Here is a 20124-nt window from a genome sequence, read left to right on the forward strand (position 1 = left end):
GTGCCAAAATCTACAGTCCAGTGTTTGAAGGAATATCATGGAAGAAAGAAATGGAAGTTGGACAGTAATGTGAATCCAGATGAAATTCAGCAAAAATGTTTTGTTATGCCTGGGGGTTCTCAAACTTAAGCTGAAATAATGAAGGAATATCATGAACGGAAGAAAAGGAAATTAGAAATTCAAACTATTCCGAATCTTAATGAAATTAAACCGCAGAGTTCTACTATGCCTAATACTTATCAGGAACTTAAAATTCCAGCAGAATGAATGAATGAAGGAATATTGTGCACAAAAAAAAAAGTGAAATTAGAAATAGCTAATAATGAGATTCCTGATTACATCCCTAGTGTTTACATGAGCTGACAGTGAGTTTGAAAAACTAGTGTACAAAAGCCCATTTGGATTTAGTTGCAATGTTTGTGATCATTTATGGTTTCAATTAGATTTGAAACCATTTCCAACAACTTCATATGAATTACTTCAAAATGAATTTCATTTACAAGAGGTGAGTACTTTCATGATGTGTAATACATATCATACTTCTTTAAAAGAGGGACGAATACCAACTATGGCCACATCAATTGGATTTATATATCCAACATATCCTACTCATTTGCCTCCATTGGATGTTGTAACTGAGCGTTTGATGTCACGACAATTACCCTTTATATAAATTCATCATTTACATTATGAACATGGACAATATGAGATCATTGGACAAGTAATAAATGTACCAGTTAACGTAAATATGATGGTTCATCAATTACCTAGAGAATTAGATGACGATTATGCCATTAATGTACATATAAAATGAAGACTTGTACATAAATCATCATATCTACAAGGATGTGTGCAAAAGAAAATAGTGAAAATATGGTTACAGTACTTGATAAATTCACCTTTGTATAAATTCTGTGGCATTAAAAGTGAGTGAAGATTTCTTGGGGACAAATGATGATAGTGAACAGGAACTTTCAGATGAAATTGTGGAACTTTTCACCAATGATGAACTATTGTTAATTCAACAGTAAACATTATTATGGTCTGAAGATAAATATTTATGTATAGCACCGAGTCAGAAATCATTTCCAATAAGTTTCATATTTGATATACATGCAGAACAACTTTCTTTTCCAGCTATATATTTGGGACATGCACGAAAATTTAAAAATGGATTGAAAATTACTCCCTCTATGATGGCATTGAGTGAAATTCGTAGAGCTGATCGTCATGGAGTAACTCCCCAACATTTGCTATACATGGAAATGAAAATTATGCAAATGCATATCACAGAAAATTTGCACATTGCATTTAAATCTACAAATGCTTTAGTTGCAGATGAAATCCATGAAGTGGTTGCACAAGATTTATACCACAGATATCATTCTGAAGAACAATTAGCAAGTATGCGAAATAAAATTCATAAAATGTCAGTGACTGAAACTGCAGGACTTCCATACTTTGTACAATTATTGAAAAGAAAACCGTACATGATTTCTACAAATATAGATGTGGTCAATGGATTGGTAAACTGTGCAATCAATACTTTAGTATATTTCAAATTTGAGGATGACAAAACAGTTAAACAAGTATGGATGAAATTTCCTGAGTCGAAAATAGGACATAAGCTTCAATCTTGTTATAAACAATATGCAAAAGATAAACATTTACCTAGTCAATCCGTACCTATTATTATAAAATGATCAACTAAGATTTCATTCAAGAACAATAGAAAATTAACATGTAGACATACACAATTTCCTTTAGTATGTGCTTTTGCTTTGACTATACATAAATCTCAAGGAGGGACCCTCTACAAAATTGTATATAATTATGAGAAAGATCATCAACAGCAACTTGTATATGTGGCATTATCTCGAGTGATCTCATTGCAAGGTTTATATATTACAAATACCCACGACGATTTCACATTTCACGATGGCAAAGCTACTAGTAATATAGAACTTCGTGCTGAACTAGATCGCTTGAAAAATAATAACCTACTGTCTCTACAAGATGAACTGCAAGATTTCATACAAAGTGGTATATCTATATTGTCAATGAACATACAAAGTTTATGGGCTCATGTTCGAGTTCTTGAAATGGACACAATCTTACAGCAATCCAAAATATTGATATTAAGTGAAATGTGGTTGGATAATGATGAACATATATTACTTAAACCATTTCAATGCGCGACTCAATTTAAAAAGTCGGACGTTTGTAGTGGTGGTGTTACGATATATCAACGTGAAGGTTCAACTATCATCAATACACCACATATCTTTGCACAACATAATAGCAACAATGCGACAGTGGTATCAGATGAAATTGGAGATATTTTGTGGATCTTTGTGCAAATTCAGTAGTGAATCTATTTTTGTCATTGCCATATACATCACTCCAAGGATGTCATTAGATATAATTCAAAAATTCATAAACAATAATTTGATGCCATATTCCATTTAAGGTGGAAAATTATTGGAAGAGCCACTGGATCGTATACCTATAGTTCTCGCTGCTGTTTCAATCTAGAATTAAATTCTGAGGCTGGAAAGAAGTTTTGTAAATTTATGAAAGATGTCTTCAATTTAGATATTAAGTCAAATATTCAATAAATACTACACATAATGGAATGACAATCGATGGATTATTCACTCGGAAATTAAAATAATTTGAGTGTGAAAATTATATATCTTATTTCAGTTACCATAGACCAATAATTTTAGTGTTATTATAATATATTTTATATGAATTATTTCATTGTACCGAAATTATTTTTTCAATAAAAATAATGCAGCAATACTTTTTTTATTTATTTTCTGTACCAGTTTCATAATGAGTTCCTGCACTAAAGATGTTTTTAATGCAGCAATACTTTTTTTATTTATTTTCTGTACCAGTTTCATAATGAGTTCCTGCACTAAAGACGTTTTTAATGGCTGCCATTTTGACATTATCAGTGACACTATCAGTCTCAGAGTAGAGCAGCAGCAACTCGTTATGTACCTGGTACATATTTTTTTATACTGTTATAAACTAATATCTCTAAATTTCATCTGAGGGAAAACTCCCCGTTTTTATAAAGAAAGCAAATCAGCATATTCTATCTTAGTCTTTATAGGTTCTTTTGGCCTAATGGCCCACCTAGTACTTTTATGCTAAAGTTTTAACACACTTTGAGTACCCATATGGTACCAATTGCACTCTTACAGAAGTAGTAATTATATATATATATATTAGTCAAGAATAATGATATAGAGAAGCTATATGATATGGGAGGAAAATTAAGTTTAAAATTAGATAAGTCTGAATTACAATAACATAACTTATGGATCAGGGACACTGCTATCGCAAAACATACCCCACAGCCATAATGTGTACGTGTATATATAAAATATTTAGGTAGAACATGTTAACAAGCTTTATGTAAAAATTAAAACTGATGAATATACAGTATACCCTGGGAGCGATATATGTTGTTGAAATAAAGGGGGGTGAAATGAACAGGAAAATAAAACGATAAGATATGCACCGATTGAAACAATACCAGATAAATTTTGAAAAACTTGAAAGAACGATCAAGGTGGAAATAACATTGCAGTGTCTTTCATAATTTTTGTCTTCATCAGAGGTCATCCACCAAAATAATGAAAAAGACAGCAATGCTCTTACTTCTATTTCCGACATGCTCTGTATGCATAGGTACACGTGCGAAAAGACACGTGGTAATTTACAAATTTAATTTTAAATTTTGAATATAATTATACTAAAATTGATTTAACATTACTGTGCTAATAGAGGTGTTGCATACAGATCATGGATGACCTTACAGAAGTAAGTGAAACACTAAGTCTATGAAAAAAGTAAAGCCAAAAGTAAGGAAAAACAGTATATACTGTAAGACAAGGACTTACCATTACTATCCAAACTGAACAAAAGACTGTTTCGCAGGTTACTCGTATAGTCTTTTGTTCAGTTTGGATAGTAATGGTAAGTCCTTGTCATACGGTATATACTGTTTTTCCTTACTTTTGACTTTACTTTTTTTATTGCCTTAGTGTTTCACTTACTTCTGTAAGGTCATCCATGATCTGTATGCAACACCTCTATTAGCACAGTAACGTTAAATCAATTTTAGTATAATTATATTCAAAATTTAAAATTAAATTTGTAAATTACCACGTGTCTTTTCGCACGTGTACCCATGCATATAGAGCATGTCGGAAACAGAAGTAAGAGCATTGCTGTCTTTTTCATTATTTTGGTGGATGACCAATGATGAAGACACAAAAATTATGAAAGACACTGCAATGTTATTTTCACCTTGATTGTTCTTTCAAGTTTTTTTTCAAAATTTATCTGGTATTGTTTCAATCGGTGCTGTTGTTATTTGGTTTTTAGGAGCATTAGCAACTAAGGCCATATTGCTCCGGGATATGCGGTGGTCATTCCCTGAATGACCTTTCCGCATCCTCCGTATTTGGTGGTGACAGGCTCGAACCCCGGTCTAATCAAGAAGCGTGTGCTACGCACTGCTGCTCCTTCCCACCTGGCTACGGAGGCGCCTTTCAATCGGTGCATATCTTATCGTTTTATTTTCCTGTTCATTTCACCCCCCATTTATTTCACGACATATAGCGCTCCCAGTGTATATTCATCGGTTTTAATTTTTACATAAAGTTCGTTAACATATTCTACCTATAATATTTTATATATATATAATATACCCCTACCATATCCAGCATGTAAAAGGTCTCAGCAGTGCAGACTACCCCCCCCCCCCCCCAGTGCTCCCAAAGTCAGTGGCAGATCTTAACAGAAAATGTGCATCATCTCCAAAACGGTTCATTTGTGGCCTGATGTTCACCGGGACTTTTTTGCTTATTTTAATTTTTACTTTTCACCTTTAAATTATTGACCGTCATTTTTGAAACATCCTGTATATATATTGGGGCATGATTTTATTTAAATTTTTTGTGGGTGATTTTTATTTGTAATGGATGCATTTCAGGCATTATGGCCCGACTGTCTGCCTAGTAGCTGTTGGTTAGCCTATTGTTATATGTTTAAATTTAAAAGGAAATAAAGTTAAAAGAATTTTTAAAAGAATGTTATACTAAGGTTAATTACATTCATTCACATGACCATCTTTCCACTACTTCCTCAGGTGGCGCATTATAGCCTCAGTTGCTGATGCGCCAATAAAACCCCAACCAACCAACCAACTACTTCCTCAGGGGCTTTGAGTGGACAGATAGCCAATATTAAATGAATGTCTCATGCATACTCGTTTCTGTTGTCCCAATAACAGTTTTACTAATACATTATCATATTTAGTTTTTATCTTTAAGTATTCTGATTATAAGTATTTGAGCAGACGGGGCTAGCCAGGTGGGTAAAGTGCCTGCCTGGCAACCCAAAGGTCGCAGGTTCGAATCCACCTCAGGCTTGGATCAGAGTAAAATGCAAAAATTTTAGGAGCACATTATGGTGACAGAAGCCGATGTGCCAACAACTAACAAAAAAAAAAAGTATCTGAGATTATTATGGCCAAACTCATAGCAAAGAATCTGCATTTTTGTTAGTGATGCTGCATCATATATGGTAAAAGCCTCTTCTGTCCAAATCTGATCCGTGTTATTTGCTTGGCCCATTGGCTTATGTAGAGGCAATTCGGGAGAATTTTGGTGAAATTAACAAACTTATTTCTGTTATAAAATAGATTTTGTCAAAAGTGTCTTCAAGAATAGCAGCTTACCTACTCTTCTTCTCTCATGAAATGGGGAACATGGTTATAAGCAGCATTGTTTTATGCTAAAAATTTTGATTCTATAAAAGAATTTGTTGATTCCTTGGATAGTACACATTCATCAGCTATTAGTAGTGCTAAGGCAATACTTTCTGATTTGTCTAGAAAACATTTATTGTTCATCCAGACCCATTTCAGTTGGTTATCTTGAAATGTTGAGGTCTTTCTTTGACCAATGCAATTGGAGAGATGGAAAAGGTTGAATTGCAAATTTCAGCCATACCTGGATGCATACGAGAAGAAATAAGAAGAAAATACAATAATGTTTTAAAAAAGAACTCAGAATTTCACACTTTAAGGAAAATAGGCGCATTGAAAAATGGGAAAGGAAATGAACTTCTATTTCAAGTAGAGGCTTCAAAAGCTCACATTTCTTAAATACAGCCCAGTCACTTCCATAGAAGTAGAAAGGTCATTTTCTGTGTATAAAATGATATTGGACGATGAATGCTGCAAATTTACAGTGGATCACTTTGAGAAGTATATTGTAACACAATTATTCCAGGTGTGAGTTTGAAAGGAAAAACTTTTAAAAAAAGATGTTAAAATATTTTCTTAAATGGCTTTATTACTTTAACATGTTGAATATAAACAACTTGTGGTTCAATTAATTGTGATAAACAAGTAATAAATGTAAAATTTGCAGTGCATATATTAGTGTTTTGTTGCATATTTTAGTGCATAGTTGACCTGTTTTTAGTGCATATAATCCAATCTAATAATCACTCATACTTTGCCCATCACTGAAAAGTGACCATCCAGTTTTTCCTTAAACATTACCAAACTAGCCCCCCCCCCCAGAAGATAGATCATCCCAATAGTTTGCAATACTCTACCCTAAGGTAAGCTAAATGATGTGGTGTTCTGCTGCTTCCTAAGGTTTTGTCTCAAGTTCTTGTCTCTCCTACAAATGACAATGTACCTTCCTCATTCCTCCATTTTGTTCCTTTCCTTATACCTTGGAATCTGGATGCCTCCTAATGTGTCTAGTTGCCAATCTTTGCAGTCTGCATGAGCCATTCCTCATAGGGACAATAATTAATGCACTTTACCTATATAATTTCCACCTTTGAACTTTAGAAGTTCTGTATTATTAGCATTAGTAGAGGCATATGATGCAAGAAAGCAAGCAAGCTTATACAGCATCAACCAAAAAAAAAAATTAAACTCCCCATTTCACCCATCCATTCGCTCCAAATTTTTATCTTGTTCTGCTTTAAATTTATTAAAAATGGAAGTTTTTCTTTCCTGAAATCAGCCACCCACTGGTAAAGGAAAATTTCCGCACATCCATTCTACAACTGTCTTTCCTCAATTTGAATCTATGCACCCTCAGGTTCTTTATGTCAGCAAGAGGAAGAATCCCATCAGCATTGAACTTGTTCAAGTCCTTATACACCTCAATCAGATCACTTTGCTGATTAAGCTGGCAAGTCTCCAAGCACTGCAATTTGCAGAACTTAATCCTTTCTTGGTAAGAGCACCTCTTTATTCCCCTCACTAATCTTGTTTCCCTTGTAATTGTTCTAGCAACGCTACATCCTTCCTAAAATGAGCCCTCCATACCTGTGCACAGTACTCAAGGTGTGGCCTGACCATTGCCTTGTACAACGGGATAATCATCTCCTTATCCCTGCTAGAAAAATTCCTATATATCATTAACAAGACACCATGAGCTACTGTTGCAGACTGTCTGCACTGTCAGAAAACTTCATATCTGACTGCTTTTGTTATGACCTCAACAACTGTATACAGCAGGCCCCCGTTATAACGTGGTTCGCTTTACGCGGATTCGCTATAACGCTGTTCTTATATTATAACCCGTATCTGACTATAACGCTGTCACAGATCACTATAACGCTCTTTTACAGATTGCATTTTTGGCATATTTAACGAAATCGTTTCATTTGAGGGAGTCGATAGCTTGAAAATGAATAGCAAAACAGCATTAAAACCACGCCGACTTGAGAAATTTTCCCACGCTCCGTGAAATTTTCTCGCACGCTAATTTAATTGCAGTACAGTGACGTTACGTAGTTCCGAGATCAACATTTTTAAAAATGATCAAGTATATTTCTTGTAATATTTGCGTTATATGCATTTATCCGAAGTCTCCTCATCACTCAGTACGGTATTAGACATCATGCGTAACGGAAAGTTTACTTGAACATTGTATCATAATTAATTCAACCAACGCGGTTACATTTTCGAAGAGCTAATAATGACCGATAGGAATGAAAAAGCAACAACGTCTGGGCGCAGTACGAAGACTATAAATGTAAGAAAAAGACTGAATTTGAAAATCAAATTAGACGTTTTGAAGCGAATCGATTCCAGTCAAAGACAAGCGGATGTGTGCCATAATTTATGACTTGCAAGTTTAACTGTAAGAACGATTATAAACAAAAAAATAAAGAAATAATTTTAGCGGCGGGAAAGATAGCTGTTCCACTGCAAGCAACTAGGGCTAGGTCGGCTATTAGGATTGAAATGGAAAGACTAACTAATTTTATTGAAGATAATATCCAATGCAGAATTCAGTTAAGTTAAATATTAAAAAAAAATAATAAAATAAAAAATAGAGAGAGAGAGAGAGAGAGAGAGAGAGAGAGAGAGAGAGAGAGAGAGAGAGATTAGCCAATATGATGATCTGAAGAAAACTCGCCTAAAAAAAAAAAAAAAATGTGGAACCATTGAAATCTGGTAAGGACTGGTAGAATAAATTTAAAGTCCAGGGAGAAGCCTAGTGCAGATCAAAGAGCCGAAACTTTCAAAAAAGAACTTGTTAAAATTATTGAAGAGGGGTATTATGTGTTATACTTCTCAACAAGTTTTTAACATAGATGAAGCAGGACTTCTGTGGAAACGAATGCCTAAAAGAAGTTTCATATTGAAAGAACAAAAAACATGCCAGGTTTCACAACGGCGAAGGATCAGTTGACTTTATTGTTGGGTGGTAATGCTGCGGGCCATTTAAAATTAATACCCCTTTTAGTTTATTTGGAAGAGGGCCAAAGTTCAACTCAAAATCCACACATTTTTCATGATTAAATTCATCCATTAAATTAAATCAATTAAATTCATTATTTTAATTGGAATTTTAAGTTTACTTTTGATACGCAAGTAGTTACCACATAATTATACGTATGTAATGCAGAATATTTTATATGTGCAAATATTTGAATATTAAATATTTTGACCGACATTTGTGCATCTTTTCATTACTGTTTATTATTGATTAGGAAATATACTATGGCACCGACCGCAGCTCATAAATACATATGTTACCTTATGGGAAAGCGGCACTCGCTTAGCGCGGATTCACTTAGCGCTCTGTTTTTCCGGAACGAATGATCAGCATTAAGCGGGGGTCACCTGTACTATATTCCAAGTGTGGGTTTACCATCCCCTCCTTTATATAGAGGAATAATGATTTCCCGATCCCTGCTTGCAAAGGTCCAGTAAATCAGTAGAACAACCACATACCTTTCTGGCCTATACTAGTAGGCTGTTAGTCATATCTAAACAGCTGTAGTTACAGCTGACACTTTTGCAAAAAAAAAAAAAAAAAAAAGTTTGAAAAAGTTAAATCTCTTACAAAGAAAAGAATATCTTTAATATGACCGTTTTTTTGTTTTTTTTTATAACTTTTGGTGAAAAATAAGCAAAATGTGAATGACCTTATTACACTGGTCTACAAAATGAAGCTGGTTTTTTTTTTGTGTCAAAGACAAATATTTATTTAAACAAGTTTTGTGCTAATTTTGAATAAAAAGAAGTAAAATCAAGTAAATGAGTACAAGTTAATGATTTTGTTTCAGAACATATGAGACTAGTTACAATTACATTTTTATTACTTTTACAGTTTAAATCCAGTACACTTTATACACATAGTTAAAATAATACAGTACAGTATACTATTGTAATAAAGAAATTTACAATTTAAAATTGTGTGGGTGATTTCCTTTGGTACACTTTGTCCAGAATGTTGTGATGCAACATCGTAGTAGTAGTCTGTCAACGTGTTCTTTCTATAAACTTCGATAGCAATTTTCCATTGACTTAATGTCTTGATGGAATCATTTCCCCTGCTCATCACTCACCATGCCAAGATTTTCAGGAAAGAGACTTAAATATGAAATTAAGAAATGAAGTTTCCGCAACATATAACATTCCATATTTTTTTTAATATGCATCCAGTAGTTTCTGAACTCCATCTTTGTACGTGAGAGACCTGTGGTTACCCGAAAAGTTTCCACAAAGTGATTTAAAAGCCTGCCATTCTTTTAGTTCCAATACACTGAGGCATTTTTCGAAGCTTTCATCCTGCAGAAACTCTCTGACTTGAGGCAGCCCAAAAATTCCCCCTCTGGTGTTCATTGTACTGATCTTTGGAAATTTCTCCCTTAAGTAATTAAGTCCTTTTGAAATTCATCTTACCCACTGCACTCACAAAATATTTCATATTTTGTGAGAGCAGTGGGTAAGATGAATAGCCAAATCTAATGTAGAGAGATGGGAGGAAAATCTTCATTGAATCCAATAACAGAACATACTGCACACTACTCGTTCCTGTCTCATATGTGCTTCGTTGGGACCAGTCACTTCTGATGTAATGGTCTGGGACAGAATGGCTGTCCCATTGGCATAGGAAAAAAAAACAATATTTTGTGAAACCTTGCCCCCATTAAGATTCCAGTGACTTTGAGGTTACCACAGATATTCCATATATGAATGCCATATTGAATTGCTTTGACAGTGTCTTGGTGTTATAATATGTCTCCTTTAGCTGAACAGAGTGGGCAGTGGGGATGGATGGCTTTAAGTTCCTGTTATGAAAGCGAATAGCTTTCATGCTTTGCTGTGAGGAATTACTGAAGAGGTGCCTTTCACATGTAATATGTCTTGTGACATTTACTATAAAGAATGTCAACAAAACTTGCTTGGTTTCTTTCTTGACACTGATGTGTTTCTTAATCAAGAACAACATCAATGCCCCACAGCCTTGATGCCAGAAATTCAGCTTTATCATTGGAAAGGGTAGATATCTAATGAGATAATTCAACTCATCTTGGGTAAAAAGCTCAGTATCACTATCAGATGATACTGAGCTGTTTACATCTGTTGAACATCTTCTAAAGAAACTAGTTCATGTTGTGAAGGCACCAGAATTGGCTCTTATACTCATCCTCCACTGAGAATCCAGTTATATTCATGTTACAAACGTAACAATCACTATCGTGATAATTTGGCATTGACTTTCTTCCTTTTGTTCAACCAGGTGTAGTCCATTCAAATAAGCAGTACAATAAACAAACAACAAACATGTGGTGCTTACACCTTATTCTGGTCACATAGAGAACAGCCAACAAAGTACAACTGGTAAATTCTCCAAATATCCATTGTGCAGATGAGACTGATTACACCACAGACATATGTCTGTAGTATAATCAGTCTCAAACTAGATGTGATGAGACTGATTGGAGGAAATCTGAAAACAGGTTTGGAATTAGCATCCAAAGAACTACATTTTCTCTCTCTCTCTCTCTCTCTCTCTCTCTCTCTCTCTCTCTCTCTCTCTCTCTCTCTCTCTCTCTCTCTCTCTCTGAGGTAAGGTACTTGTTGACCTGTGTTATATTAACTGTTTTCAGAATAATCTTTATATTGATAAATTTATTTTTCTTTAAAATTGTAAAGGATAGCGTGTTTTGCTAAATTTTGACATTCGTGCTGTAGTGGTATAGCATGCAATTTTGTATCTGTTAGTTTTCATCACTTAGCATTCTGAAGGTAGCTTATCTTTTAGGTGCTGTTTCTTCATATACAAAATTAACAAAATTAGTTTCATAAAACTATTACTTCAATCCAAATATGATTCCCTAAGTGAAGTCAAAAATGTTTTGTCAGCAGCTGAGTGTCTTTCATATTACTGAGTCATGAAGGAGGATGGGGTATACTATTGTCAGATACAGTTTTGTGATTGTATGTTATTACACTGAGTGGACAGAAATCATGGGATACCCATGTTGGGTCTACCCATTACCAAGTAATGGGTAGACCCAACTTTCGCCCAGATAAGGGCAGTCGCACGGCGAGGCACTTGTTCTGAGTCCACTAGTTCACGAAAGTGTTCCACAGATATTTCCTGATGTGGTATTCCCACAGGTATTTCCTGATGGATGGAAAATGTTCCATTCATCCATGCTTGCTGCACCGCTGTGCATAATTCTGTCGCATTCCTGGGTGGAGGATCCGAAACTCGAACGGACCTTTCCACAGCATCCCAAAGATGCTCCACAGTGTTCATGTCCGGTGAATGGAGAGGCCATTCCATGATAGCAAAATCTGCGGAATGGCTTTGGAGCCATGTTCTCTCTACGGCTCTGTAGGGAGATGCATTGTCTTGCTGGAAGAGTCCATTGCCCTGTGGGTGCACGATGGCCATGAAGGGATACTGATTGATCTGCAAGGATGGACACATAACCTGGACCGTTCAGAGATACATCTAGACGTACCAGAGGTCCCAATGTGTGCCAGTTGAACATGCCAGAGACCATTACCAATCGTCCACATGCCTTGAACAGTTCCTTATTGACATGACAGTGCATAGCTTCGTGCAGTTTCCGCCAGATACACACCTTCCCATCTGCTTATAATAACTGGAAATGGGACTCATCGGACCAGGAGACCCATCTCCAGTCATCCAAGGTCGGGTGCCAATGTTCTTTCACTCAGTTGAGACGTAGTGTCCTGTCATGGTGTTAGCAATAGGACTCTGGTGGGTCAGTGACTCCCATAACCTATTGTGTCTAATGATCACCTGGTGGGCTTGATGGAGATGTTTGTGGCATTTTCCTGATTTGTGCCACTGTCACTCTCCGGTTGGCTGAAACAATGCAAGACAGACATCAACGCCCATGTTCATTCACCACATTTCTCTGCGCACGGAGAAATGTGGTGGATATTCTGGAAATGGCAAAAACCTGATATACTCTCGAACGGGGATAATGCAATTTCTCCGCAATAAAGTGACCCATGCATCGGGCACCTTCTGTCACCACGCTTCAAAGTCGGTTAACTCACGGCGTTTATCCATACTGACATCACCACCTATGTGAATGCAGCCTTGTGAATGCCACCTTGTACCTGTATACCTGCCAGGTAGTGGGTTTCCCATGAATTCTGCCCTTTTGGTGTACATATCTATACTAGAGTAGCAATGCTTCCACTTTTGTTTGAGTGGTAACGCAAAAAAAATTGCTTACTAACTGATAAATTTTTCCATTAAAAAAAAAATTGATTATCCCATGAATGAGTTTTTAAATAATAAAATAGATGGATATGCTATGTATTTACTTATCTTGAGTAATAAATATTTCCCTTTCCACTTAATCTGATAGGTCTCACTACTCTTAAATGTCGACAGCTTGCTACTTCTACAGAAACCAAAGAACTAACATTGGGAGATCGAGTTATTGTTTCAGGGCACAGAAGGGGAACGCTAAAGTTTGCAGGTGAAACAGAATTTGCAGCAGGTAATTCTTGCTCTTATATAAATATTCACCTTAGCTTGTATAAATATTCTTATTATAAAGTAGGTTTGATGTTAATTCTGCTGTAAAATGTATTATTTTAAATAAGATAAGCATGGTTGGTTAAGGGCATTACTGCAAATGCAATAATCAACAATTTTAGTAATGACAACAGTGCACTTCATTGGGATAATATATTTTTGATAATTCAGTAGGTACTAATTGACTGAATATAAATATCTTACATTTCGGAGCACAGTCAGTGACATCATACGCTGAAGCCAAATGAAGGCAAAGAACTGTATCCTAGTATATATTAGTTTTTACACCTTCTAGAAGACTTAGTTTTCCAGGAATTCTTGAAAGATTAGCCTAGGATTGTCCAGTAGAGGTACCTTTTCAGTGCTACGCATGCAAATTGTTGTGGTGAAGGTTGGAGAGTAACAGTTCTCTACGGTTACTGCTACCCATATGCAGTACTTTGCATTTTTCAAGGATAAACTTCAGTTGCCACTTCTCACCCCCATCTGCCCAACTTTTCCAGCTCTGTTGCAGCAGCATACTGCCATTACTGTTATTAACAACCCTGACAACCATTGTATCATCTGCAAACTTTGACATTAAGCTTGATATACCTTCATCAATATCATTAATAAATATATAAAACAACAATGGGCACAACACTGAACCCTGCGGGACACCACTAATAACATTATTCCATGAAGAACAGCGTCCATTCGTTACCACTCTGTCTTCTCCCATTCAATCATCCTTTTATCCATTGTAGTAACTTGCCCTTAATGCCATACTCCTCCAATTTGTGCAACAGTATCAAAAGTTTTCCTGAAATCGAAGTACAGTCAGTCCTCATATAGCACGATAGTTGTGTTCCTAGAAACCCTCGTGCAATATAAACAACAAGCCCTATGGGAAAAATAGGGTTAGGTGCCGACCACCCAAGATTGAACACACATTTGTAACCAAAACATTACCAAACACAATAAATAATCGTAATAAAATACGTAAGTATTTTATTATGGCTATTACATAATAAAATATTGCTAATTCTTTTGCTTCTATCTTAAGCAAACTTGTTTTTTTTTTTTGATTTTCTATCCAAACAGATGACAGCCGTTCCATCTCTTCCAATTCTTTGGAAGAGATGGAACGGCTGTTCCGTGTCTTAATGGAAATGTATCTGAATTTAATGGATTTTAATTACACTTTGAGTTGTTTCTGCTATAAAAGTTATTTTATTTTCTCTGCATTCTTTGTAATTCTCGGCGTTGGCCTCATTTAGGCCTGTAGCACATGCAATATCACATGGTCTTTCATTTCGCTCAAAACGTTTCACAATTTCATATTTTTCTCTATCGACAGAGGCAGACTGACCATAAGCCTTACCAGGGAGGGCACCTCCATAGCCAGGTGGGAAGGAGCACACTCTTCTTGATTAGACCGGGGTTCGAGCCCGTCACCACCAAATACAGAGGATCCAGAAAGGTCAGGAAATGACCACCGCATATTCGCGGAGCAGTATGGCCTTAGTTGCTAATGCTCCTAAAAACCAAATAACAAACAAACAAACAAACTTACCAGGAAAGTCACAGTGGGTCGGAGGCCGGTGTGATTTTGGCCATAAACGCTAGTATGAGGCCACTACAAATTTTCCCGGGTAAGAATTTTTGATCCAGTCCGCCTCTGTTTATCAATATTGCTTTTCTTTTTCTCTCTGAATCTGTTAGTGTCTTCACAAGGACGCTTCATTTTCACACCTTTTAAGTATTTTACTCATTTTTTAGGGAATAAAGCATAATTACAAAATGAGTAGGCACGCTTGATACACATAAACAAAGCTGTGCTCATGTAGCAACCGAATAAACAACACCGTAAAGGCAATGACAACTCTAGCTCACATTTTACTAAAGCACATTTCTGGGGGTTACTACCATAAAACAATAAAAACAATTTCCAGTTGCGTTCCTGCTAGTGGAGTTCGTTATAAACTGGTAGTAAACTCGATCTAATTGCATTTGTGATAATACCGATAGCTGAAATTTTATGTTATTATGGTGAAATGCGTTTCTCTTTCACTGATATAAAAAACATAAATACATTTTCAGAATCTTCTCTTCATTCCCATTGTGTTGCATTCAGTTGGGGTGATTCCGGTCCAACTGCCATTTCTTGTAAACACAAAGGCGAATCGTGCATAAACAAATTCAGTTCGTGTTATATACGATATCGTTCCCCTATATATAAATCGTATATGATCGAATTCGTGTTGTGTAAACATGTGTTATACGAGGATTGACTGTATGTGATATCAAAATTATTTTTTGCATTCAGTTCCTTTGTGAACATGTCATAGTATCCAATGAAATTGGTCAGACAAGACTCCCCTCCCTTAACAAACCCATGCTGTGTCTGAATTATTACTGGTCTTGTGTAGATGATCCTGGAATGCTTCTTTAACTAATGACTCGATTATTTTCCCTGGATCAGAAGTCAGTCTAACAGGTCTGTAATTACTCATGTCACGCTTTGCTCCCTCTTTATGAATTGGAGATACATTTGCATATCTCCAGTCAATGGATACCTCCACTGAATCCAAGGAAGCTCTCATAATTATGGCTAAGGGTTTGCTTACTTCTTTTGCTGCCTCCTTTAATATAACTGGATAAATTCCGTCCACCCTTTCTTATGTTTATCTTCAATTTCTCCTCCACTTTGCTCTCAGTTATTACAAAATCATTTAACTCCCTGTTAGAATATGATAAACATCTGGCCTTCTCTTCCTTGATTAACTCCTTATGTGTGAATGTAGAAGCAAAATACTCATTTAGTTTGATAGTTATCTGAGAATGATTCTACAGTCAAACCACTGATATTAAGTGGACCAATCTGATTCATCCCCTTCCTTCTGGAGTTTACATAAGTAAAGAAGTCTTCACTGTTTTTCTTTGCATCTTTTGCCAAAGATTTCTCATAATCTACCTTCACTTGCCTACTTCCTTTGTGACTTGATTACAGACTAGCTTATATCTACCATCGGCTTCTGTGTCGCCTGAAAACTTATATGCATACCATGCATTTTCCTTCTCTGCCACAAGTCTCATTAGTTCATCTGACATCCATTTCAGCCTAAACCTAGAACAGTATTTCTAGGTTACAACAAAAAACCTAGTAGCTTCCAAGATTACGTCCTTGAATGCTTCCCATCTAGAATTTGCTGTTGGTAAAATCATCAGTTGGTCCCACCATATAGAATTTAAAAAATCTCTGAGACCTCTATAGTCGCCTTTACGAAAACAAAATCCCTTCCCTTTACATCTGATGGTAGTTATATCTTTAAGTAAATCCCACATCAGTACACTGTAATCACTGCCACCTAGTGGTTCCTTTATTTGTAAATTGTTAATGCACGAATAATCACTGCTGATAATCAGATGAAGAGGGTTATTCCCTCTGGTTGCCTCTCTTACATGCTGCTGTGGAAAAACAGTCATCTAATAAATGCACAGTCTTGCTAGAGTGCGAGTGACCAACCCACAAGTTCCAGTCAATATCTGGGAAGTTAAAATCTTCCATTATAAGACACTCTCATTTACTGGCCCACTCTATTTCTCTGTATGATCGTTCATTGTACTCATCAGAGTCGTTAGGCCTATAACAAACTCCTACCCTCATTTTTGCTTTCCCAGTGCTTATGTCAACCAAACTGACTCAACATTGCATTGCATTGTCCATATATGTCAGCTGGATGCACTTCCTTAGATTTTGTTTTTTTTAACTAATAGCATAACCCCTCCTCTTTGCTGTCCTGTATATCCTTTCTGTACACATTGTACTCCCCAAATTCCAATTCTACACACTGCTTGTATCTGTGTGATACCACATCTCTGGTATCTCAACGATATCCACCTTTGATGTCTTGATCAGCACTTCAAATTCATCAAATTTGTTTACTATACTCTTAGCACTGGTGTACATGCAAGTATACATGCATTTGTTCTTACTCTTATTTACCCTAACACAGTAATGTATTTACTTGTTCCATGACGACTCCCAGCAAGCTCTCTAGGCTGCTGCTCCTTACAATAGAAGCAGTGCAAGAATTGCTTTCGCCTCTGCCTGATGCTACTGTTAATCTATTAGTTTGTGAATCCCTCCAATCTAACAGTTTTCCCACCTAACATTGCCTTGATAGCATCAGCAAATATTTTTGCAGCCTTTCTATTTAAGTGTATCCCATCCCTGTAGAAACAATCACTCCTGTTAACAAGTACAGACCACACTGGGAAAAATTCTACCCCAAGAGCCTTGCACAATCTCTCCAGGGCTGAATTGATTGACAAGGCTCTCTCATCACATACTCCCTCCTATCATGTCTGGACAACATTGCAGACACTTACAAATTTAACCCTAACTTGCAACTTTTTTTTCTACATTGACCTGTACTTGTTAAGTAAATTCACAGATCTCCTACACTTAATGCCATTAGTGGCAACGTGTACAGCGATATCACCTTTTGTGCTCTTAAAAGATGACATCTACTCTTCAACGTCATCAGCTTTTTCTCCTGTCAGACATACCCTGGTCCTATTCCACCTGTCCTTTTTGCACAATATATTTCCCGTTTCCCTGACAGTTGAGTCACCGAGAATAACTAGCTCCTCTGGGACCAGCGCTTTCTGCTCTGAAGATTGACGTTGTGTTGCCTGGTGCAGAAGGGTGAGCCCTGGCATTGAGTTTGGCAGCTGAGAGCTTGATGAGCCTCCCCCATTTTGATTCCTTAGATGGCATCTACCTGACTCTTCAAACTCTCATAGACACCCATCAGAACACTGAGTTAGCACCTAATTTCTTCACATTCTCTGCACCTAGCACACACAGAGACATCCTGTTCCAGAAAGGCCTGCAAACATCACATTTTGCACATTTTTTTTTAGACTGTGATGCACTGGAAAATCACCCCCTTCAGTTCTCCCCGAAACCACAGCACTTCCACTACTTTGTGCACATTGCTTTGCTAATCTAGTCTGGGGCATGTATTTTTGTTTAAATACAATTTAATTAACAATAAAAATTAATAATATTTATAAATTTAATTAATTAATTCACAATACTATATTAAGGTAAGGAAATCATCTTTTAAGGAAATGTGGACATGTCTGCCAAAAAAGTTGGAATTTCTCCTTCAGCACCACTATATAGCTGTTTATAGTTGTTAAAAGTGCCCTTAAGAACCCTAATACAGTGCTACGTATTACATTATCTAGTTTTACGATACACCTTACACTATCTAGTTTTACGATACACCTTACACTATCTAGTTTTACGATACACCTTACACTATTCCATATCAATGTAATTTACAACAATGGCGGCAAGCTTCGAACAGTTCAAGTTTTACCAATACTAAGTAATAACCTACAAAATCTCTGTCGAAATTCGAAATAAACTAAATATCATAACTAGGAATATAAAGCTACTTCTAGAAAATAAATTAATATATCAATTAAGTCAGTGAAACTGCAAAAATTTAAGAAAAACTTCTCTATTAGCTAGAGCCGTAAAAACTTCCCCCACATGGAGATACTCTCATTCCCCCTTTCAGTTGAAAAAAAATCAGAATAAAAATCATAAGATGAAAGCATGTTTAGAATGCTTTAATGCCAAACAGGATCAAAAGTCTCAAAAAAACGGATTTCCTGGGGCTGTGGGTAGCAATAAACATACCATTTGAGATGTTGATGCTAAAGAAATCAGTGGCTGTATTTGGTTGTTGTAGCAGTATTATTTCCTTGAAAGTGGACATGCACAAGGTACTTGTGCATATCCACTTATTGGTGCACTCAACTCATTTGAATATTGTGCTCCGCTTTACCTGCGATAGTCCAGTAGTTAATACCCGAGTTGCCTATTGTGATGTTTTCTTTAATGTAATGTGCCTGTTAATACAAACCACCATATTAATGCAAACATTACCCATTTATTGATTTATTCTCCTTTTATCTAAATATGGAATTTAAATGAGTACTAAGTATGTTTAAGTTAAATGCTCCCTAATTTATTGAGCAGAAATGTCGACATGTCTGCCAAAAAAGTTGGAATTTCTCCTTCAGCACCACTATATAGCTGTTTATTGTAACAGTAGTTCCCTTAAGAACACAATCTGTGATTATGATACCATCAGCACACATTGTTCTTAAGGCAACCACTGCAACTCTGTACTTACAACAATATAAAATTTCTTTAGTTGTGGTGGTGATGAATCATTGTGCTTCCATTGAGAAGCTTGATGAATAACAATAAGACTTTCTCTGGTCAATCATAAGATTTTTGATTGACAAGATTTTTGATGCAGAAACGTTATGATGAACATTCCACTCTTGCAAGGAAATTGATCTTTATTATGTCATACACATACACTCCTACTTCGGGTGTTACCACCTAATGAGAGCTTCATCTGTCAAGCAAAACACATTATACAAGTGACTGCATTCACATTCATTAAGACATTTGTGAAATATAAATAAAGAGATAATAATTTAAAAGTATTTTGGTCATTATTTTTTGTGTTTTAAAGATTAGTAAAAATTAGTGCATTACCTTTGTGAAAAATTACCTTTTTTATATAGCCAGGGGAGGGATATCCTCATGAAATATTGAACATTCATTTTTACTCATTTTATATTTATACACATGGGCATTTTTTTCACTTGGTACAGTGGCTAAAAGTGGCTTATTTTTGAATTTAACTAAGGGTTTAATAAA

The 20124-nt window shown here is 35.9% G+C and overlaps 1 protein-coding gene across 1 annotated transcript in view; it reads left to right on the forward strand.

Moving 5' to 3' along the window:
- LOC150087228 (CAP-Gly domain-containing linker protein 4-like) overlaps window positions 1-20124 on the forward strand; it is a 224021-nt gene that overhangs the window by 126974 nt on the left and 76923 nt on the right. The window contains exon 7 of the mRNA XM_090372414.1: window positions 13213-13347. Within this exon, the coding sequence (XP_090228540.1) occupies window positions 13213-13347 (135 nt within the window). The remainder of the gene's footprint in view (window positions 1-13212; window positions 13348-20124) is intronic.

This window comes from Mastigoproctus giganteus, chromosome 4 (genome assembly GCF_048544385.1).
Source record: "Mastigoproctus giganteus isolate SK-2022 chromosome 4, ASM4854438v1, whole genome shotgun sequence".
Classification (NCBI taxonomy): Eukaryota; Metazoa; Arthropoda; class Arachnida; order Uropygi; family Thelyphonidae; genus Mastigoproctus; species Mastigoproctus giganteus.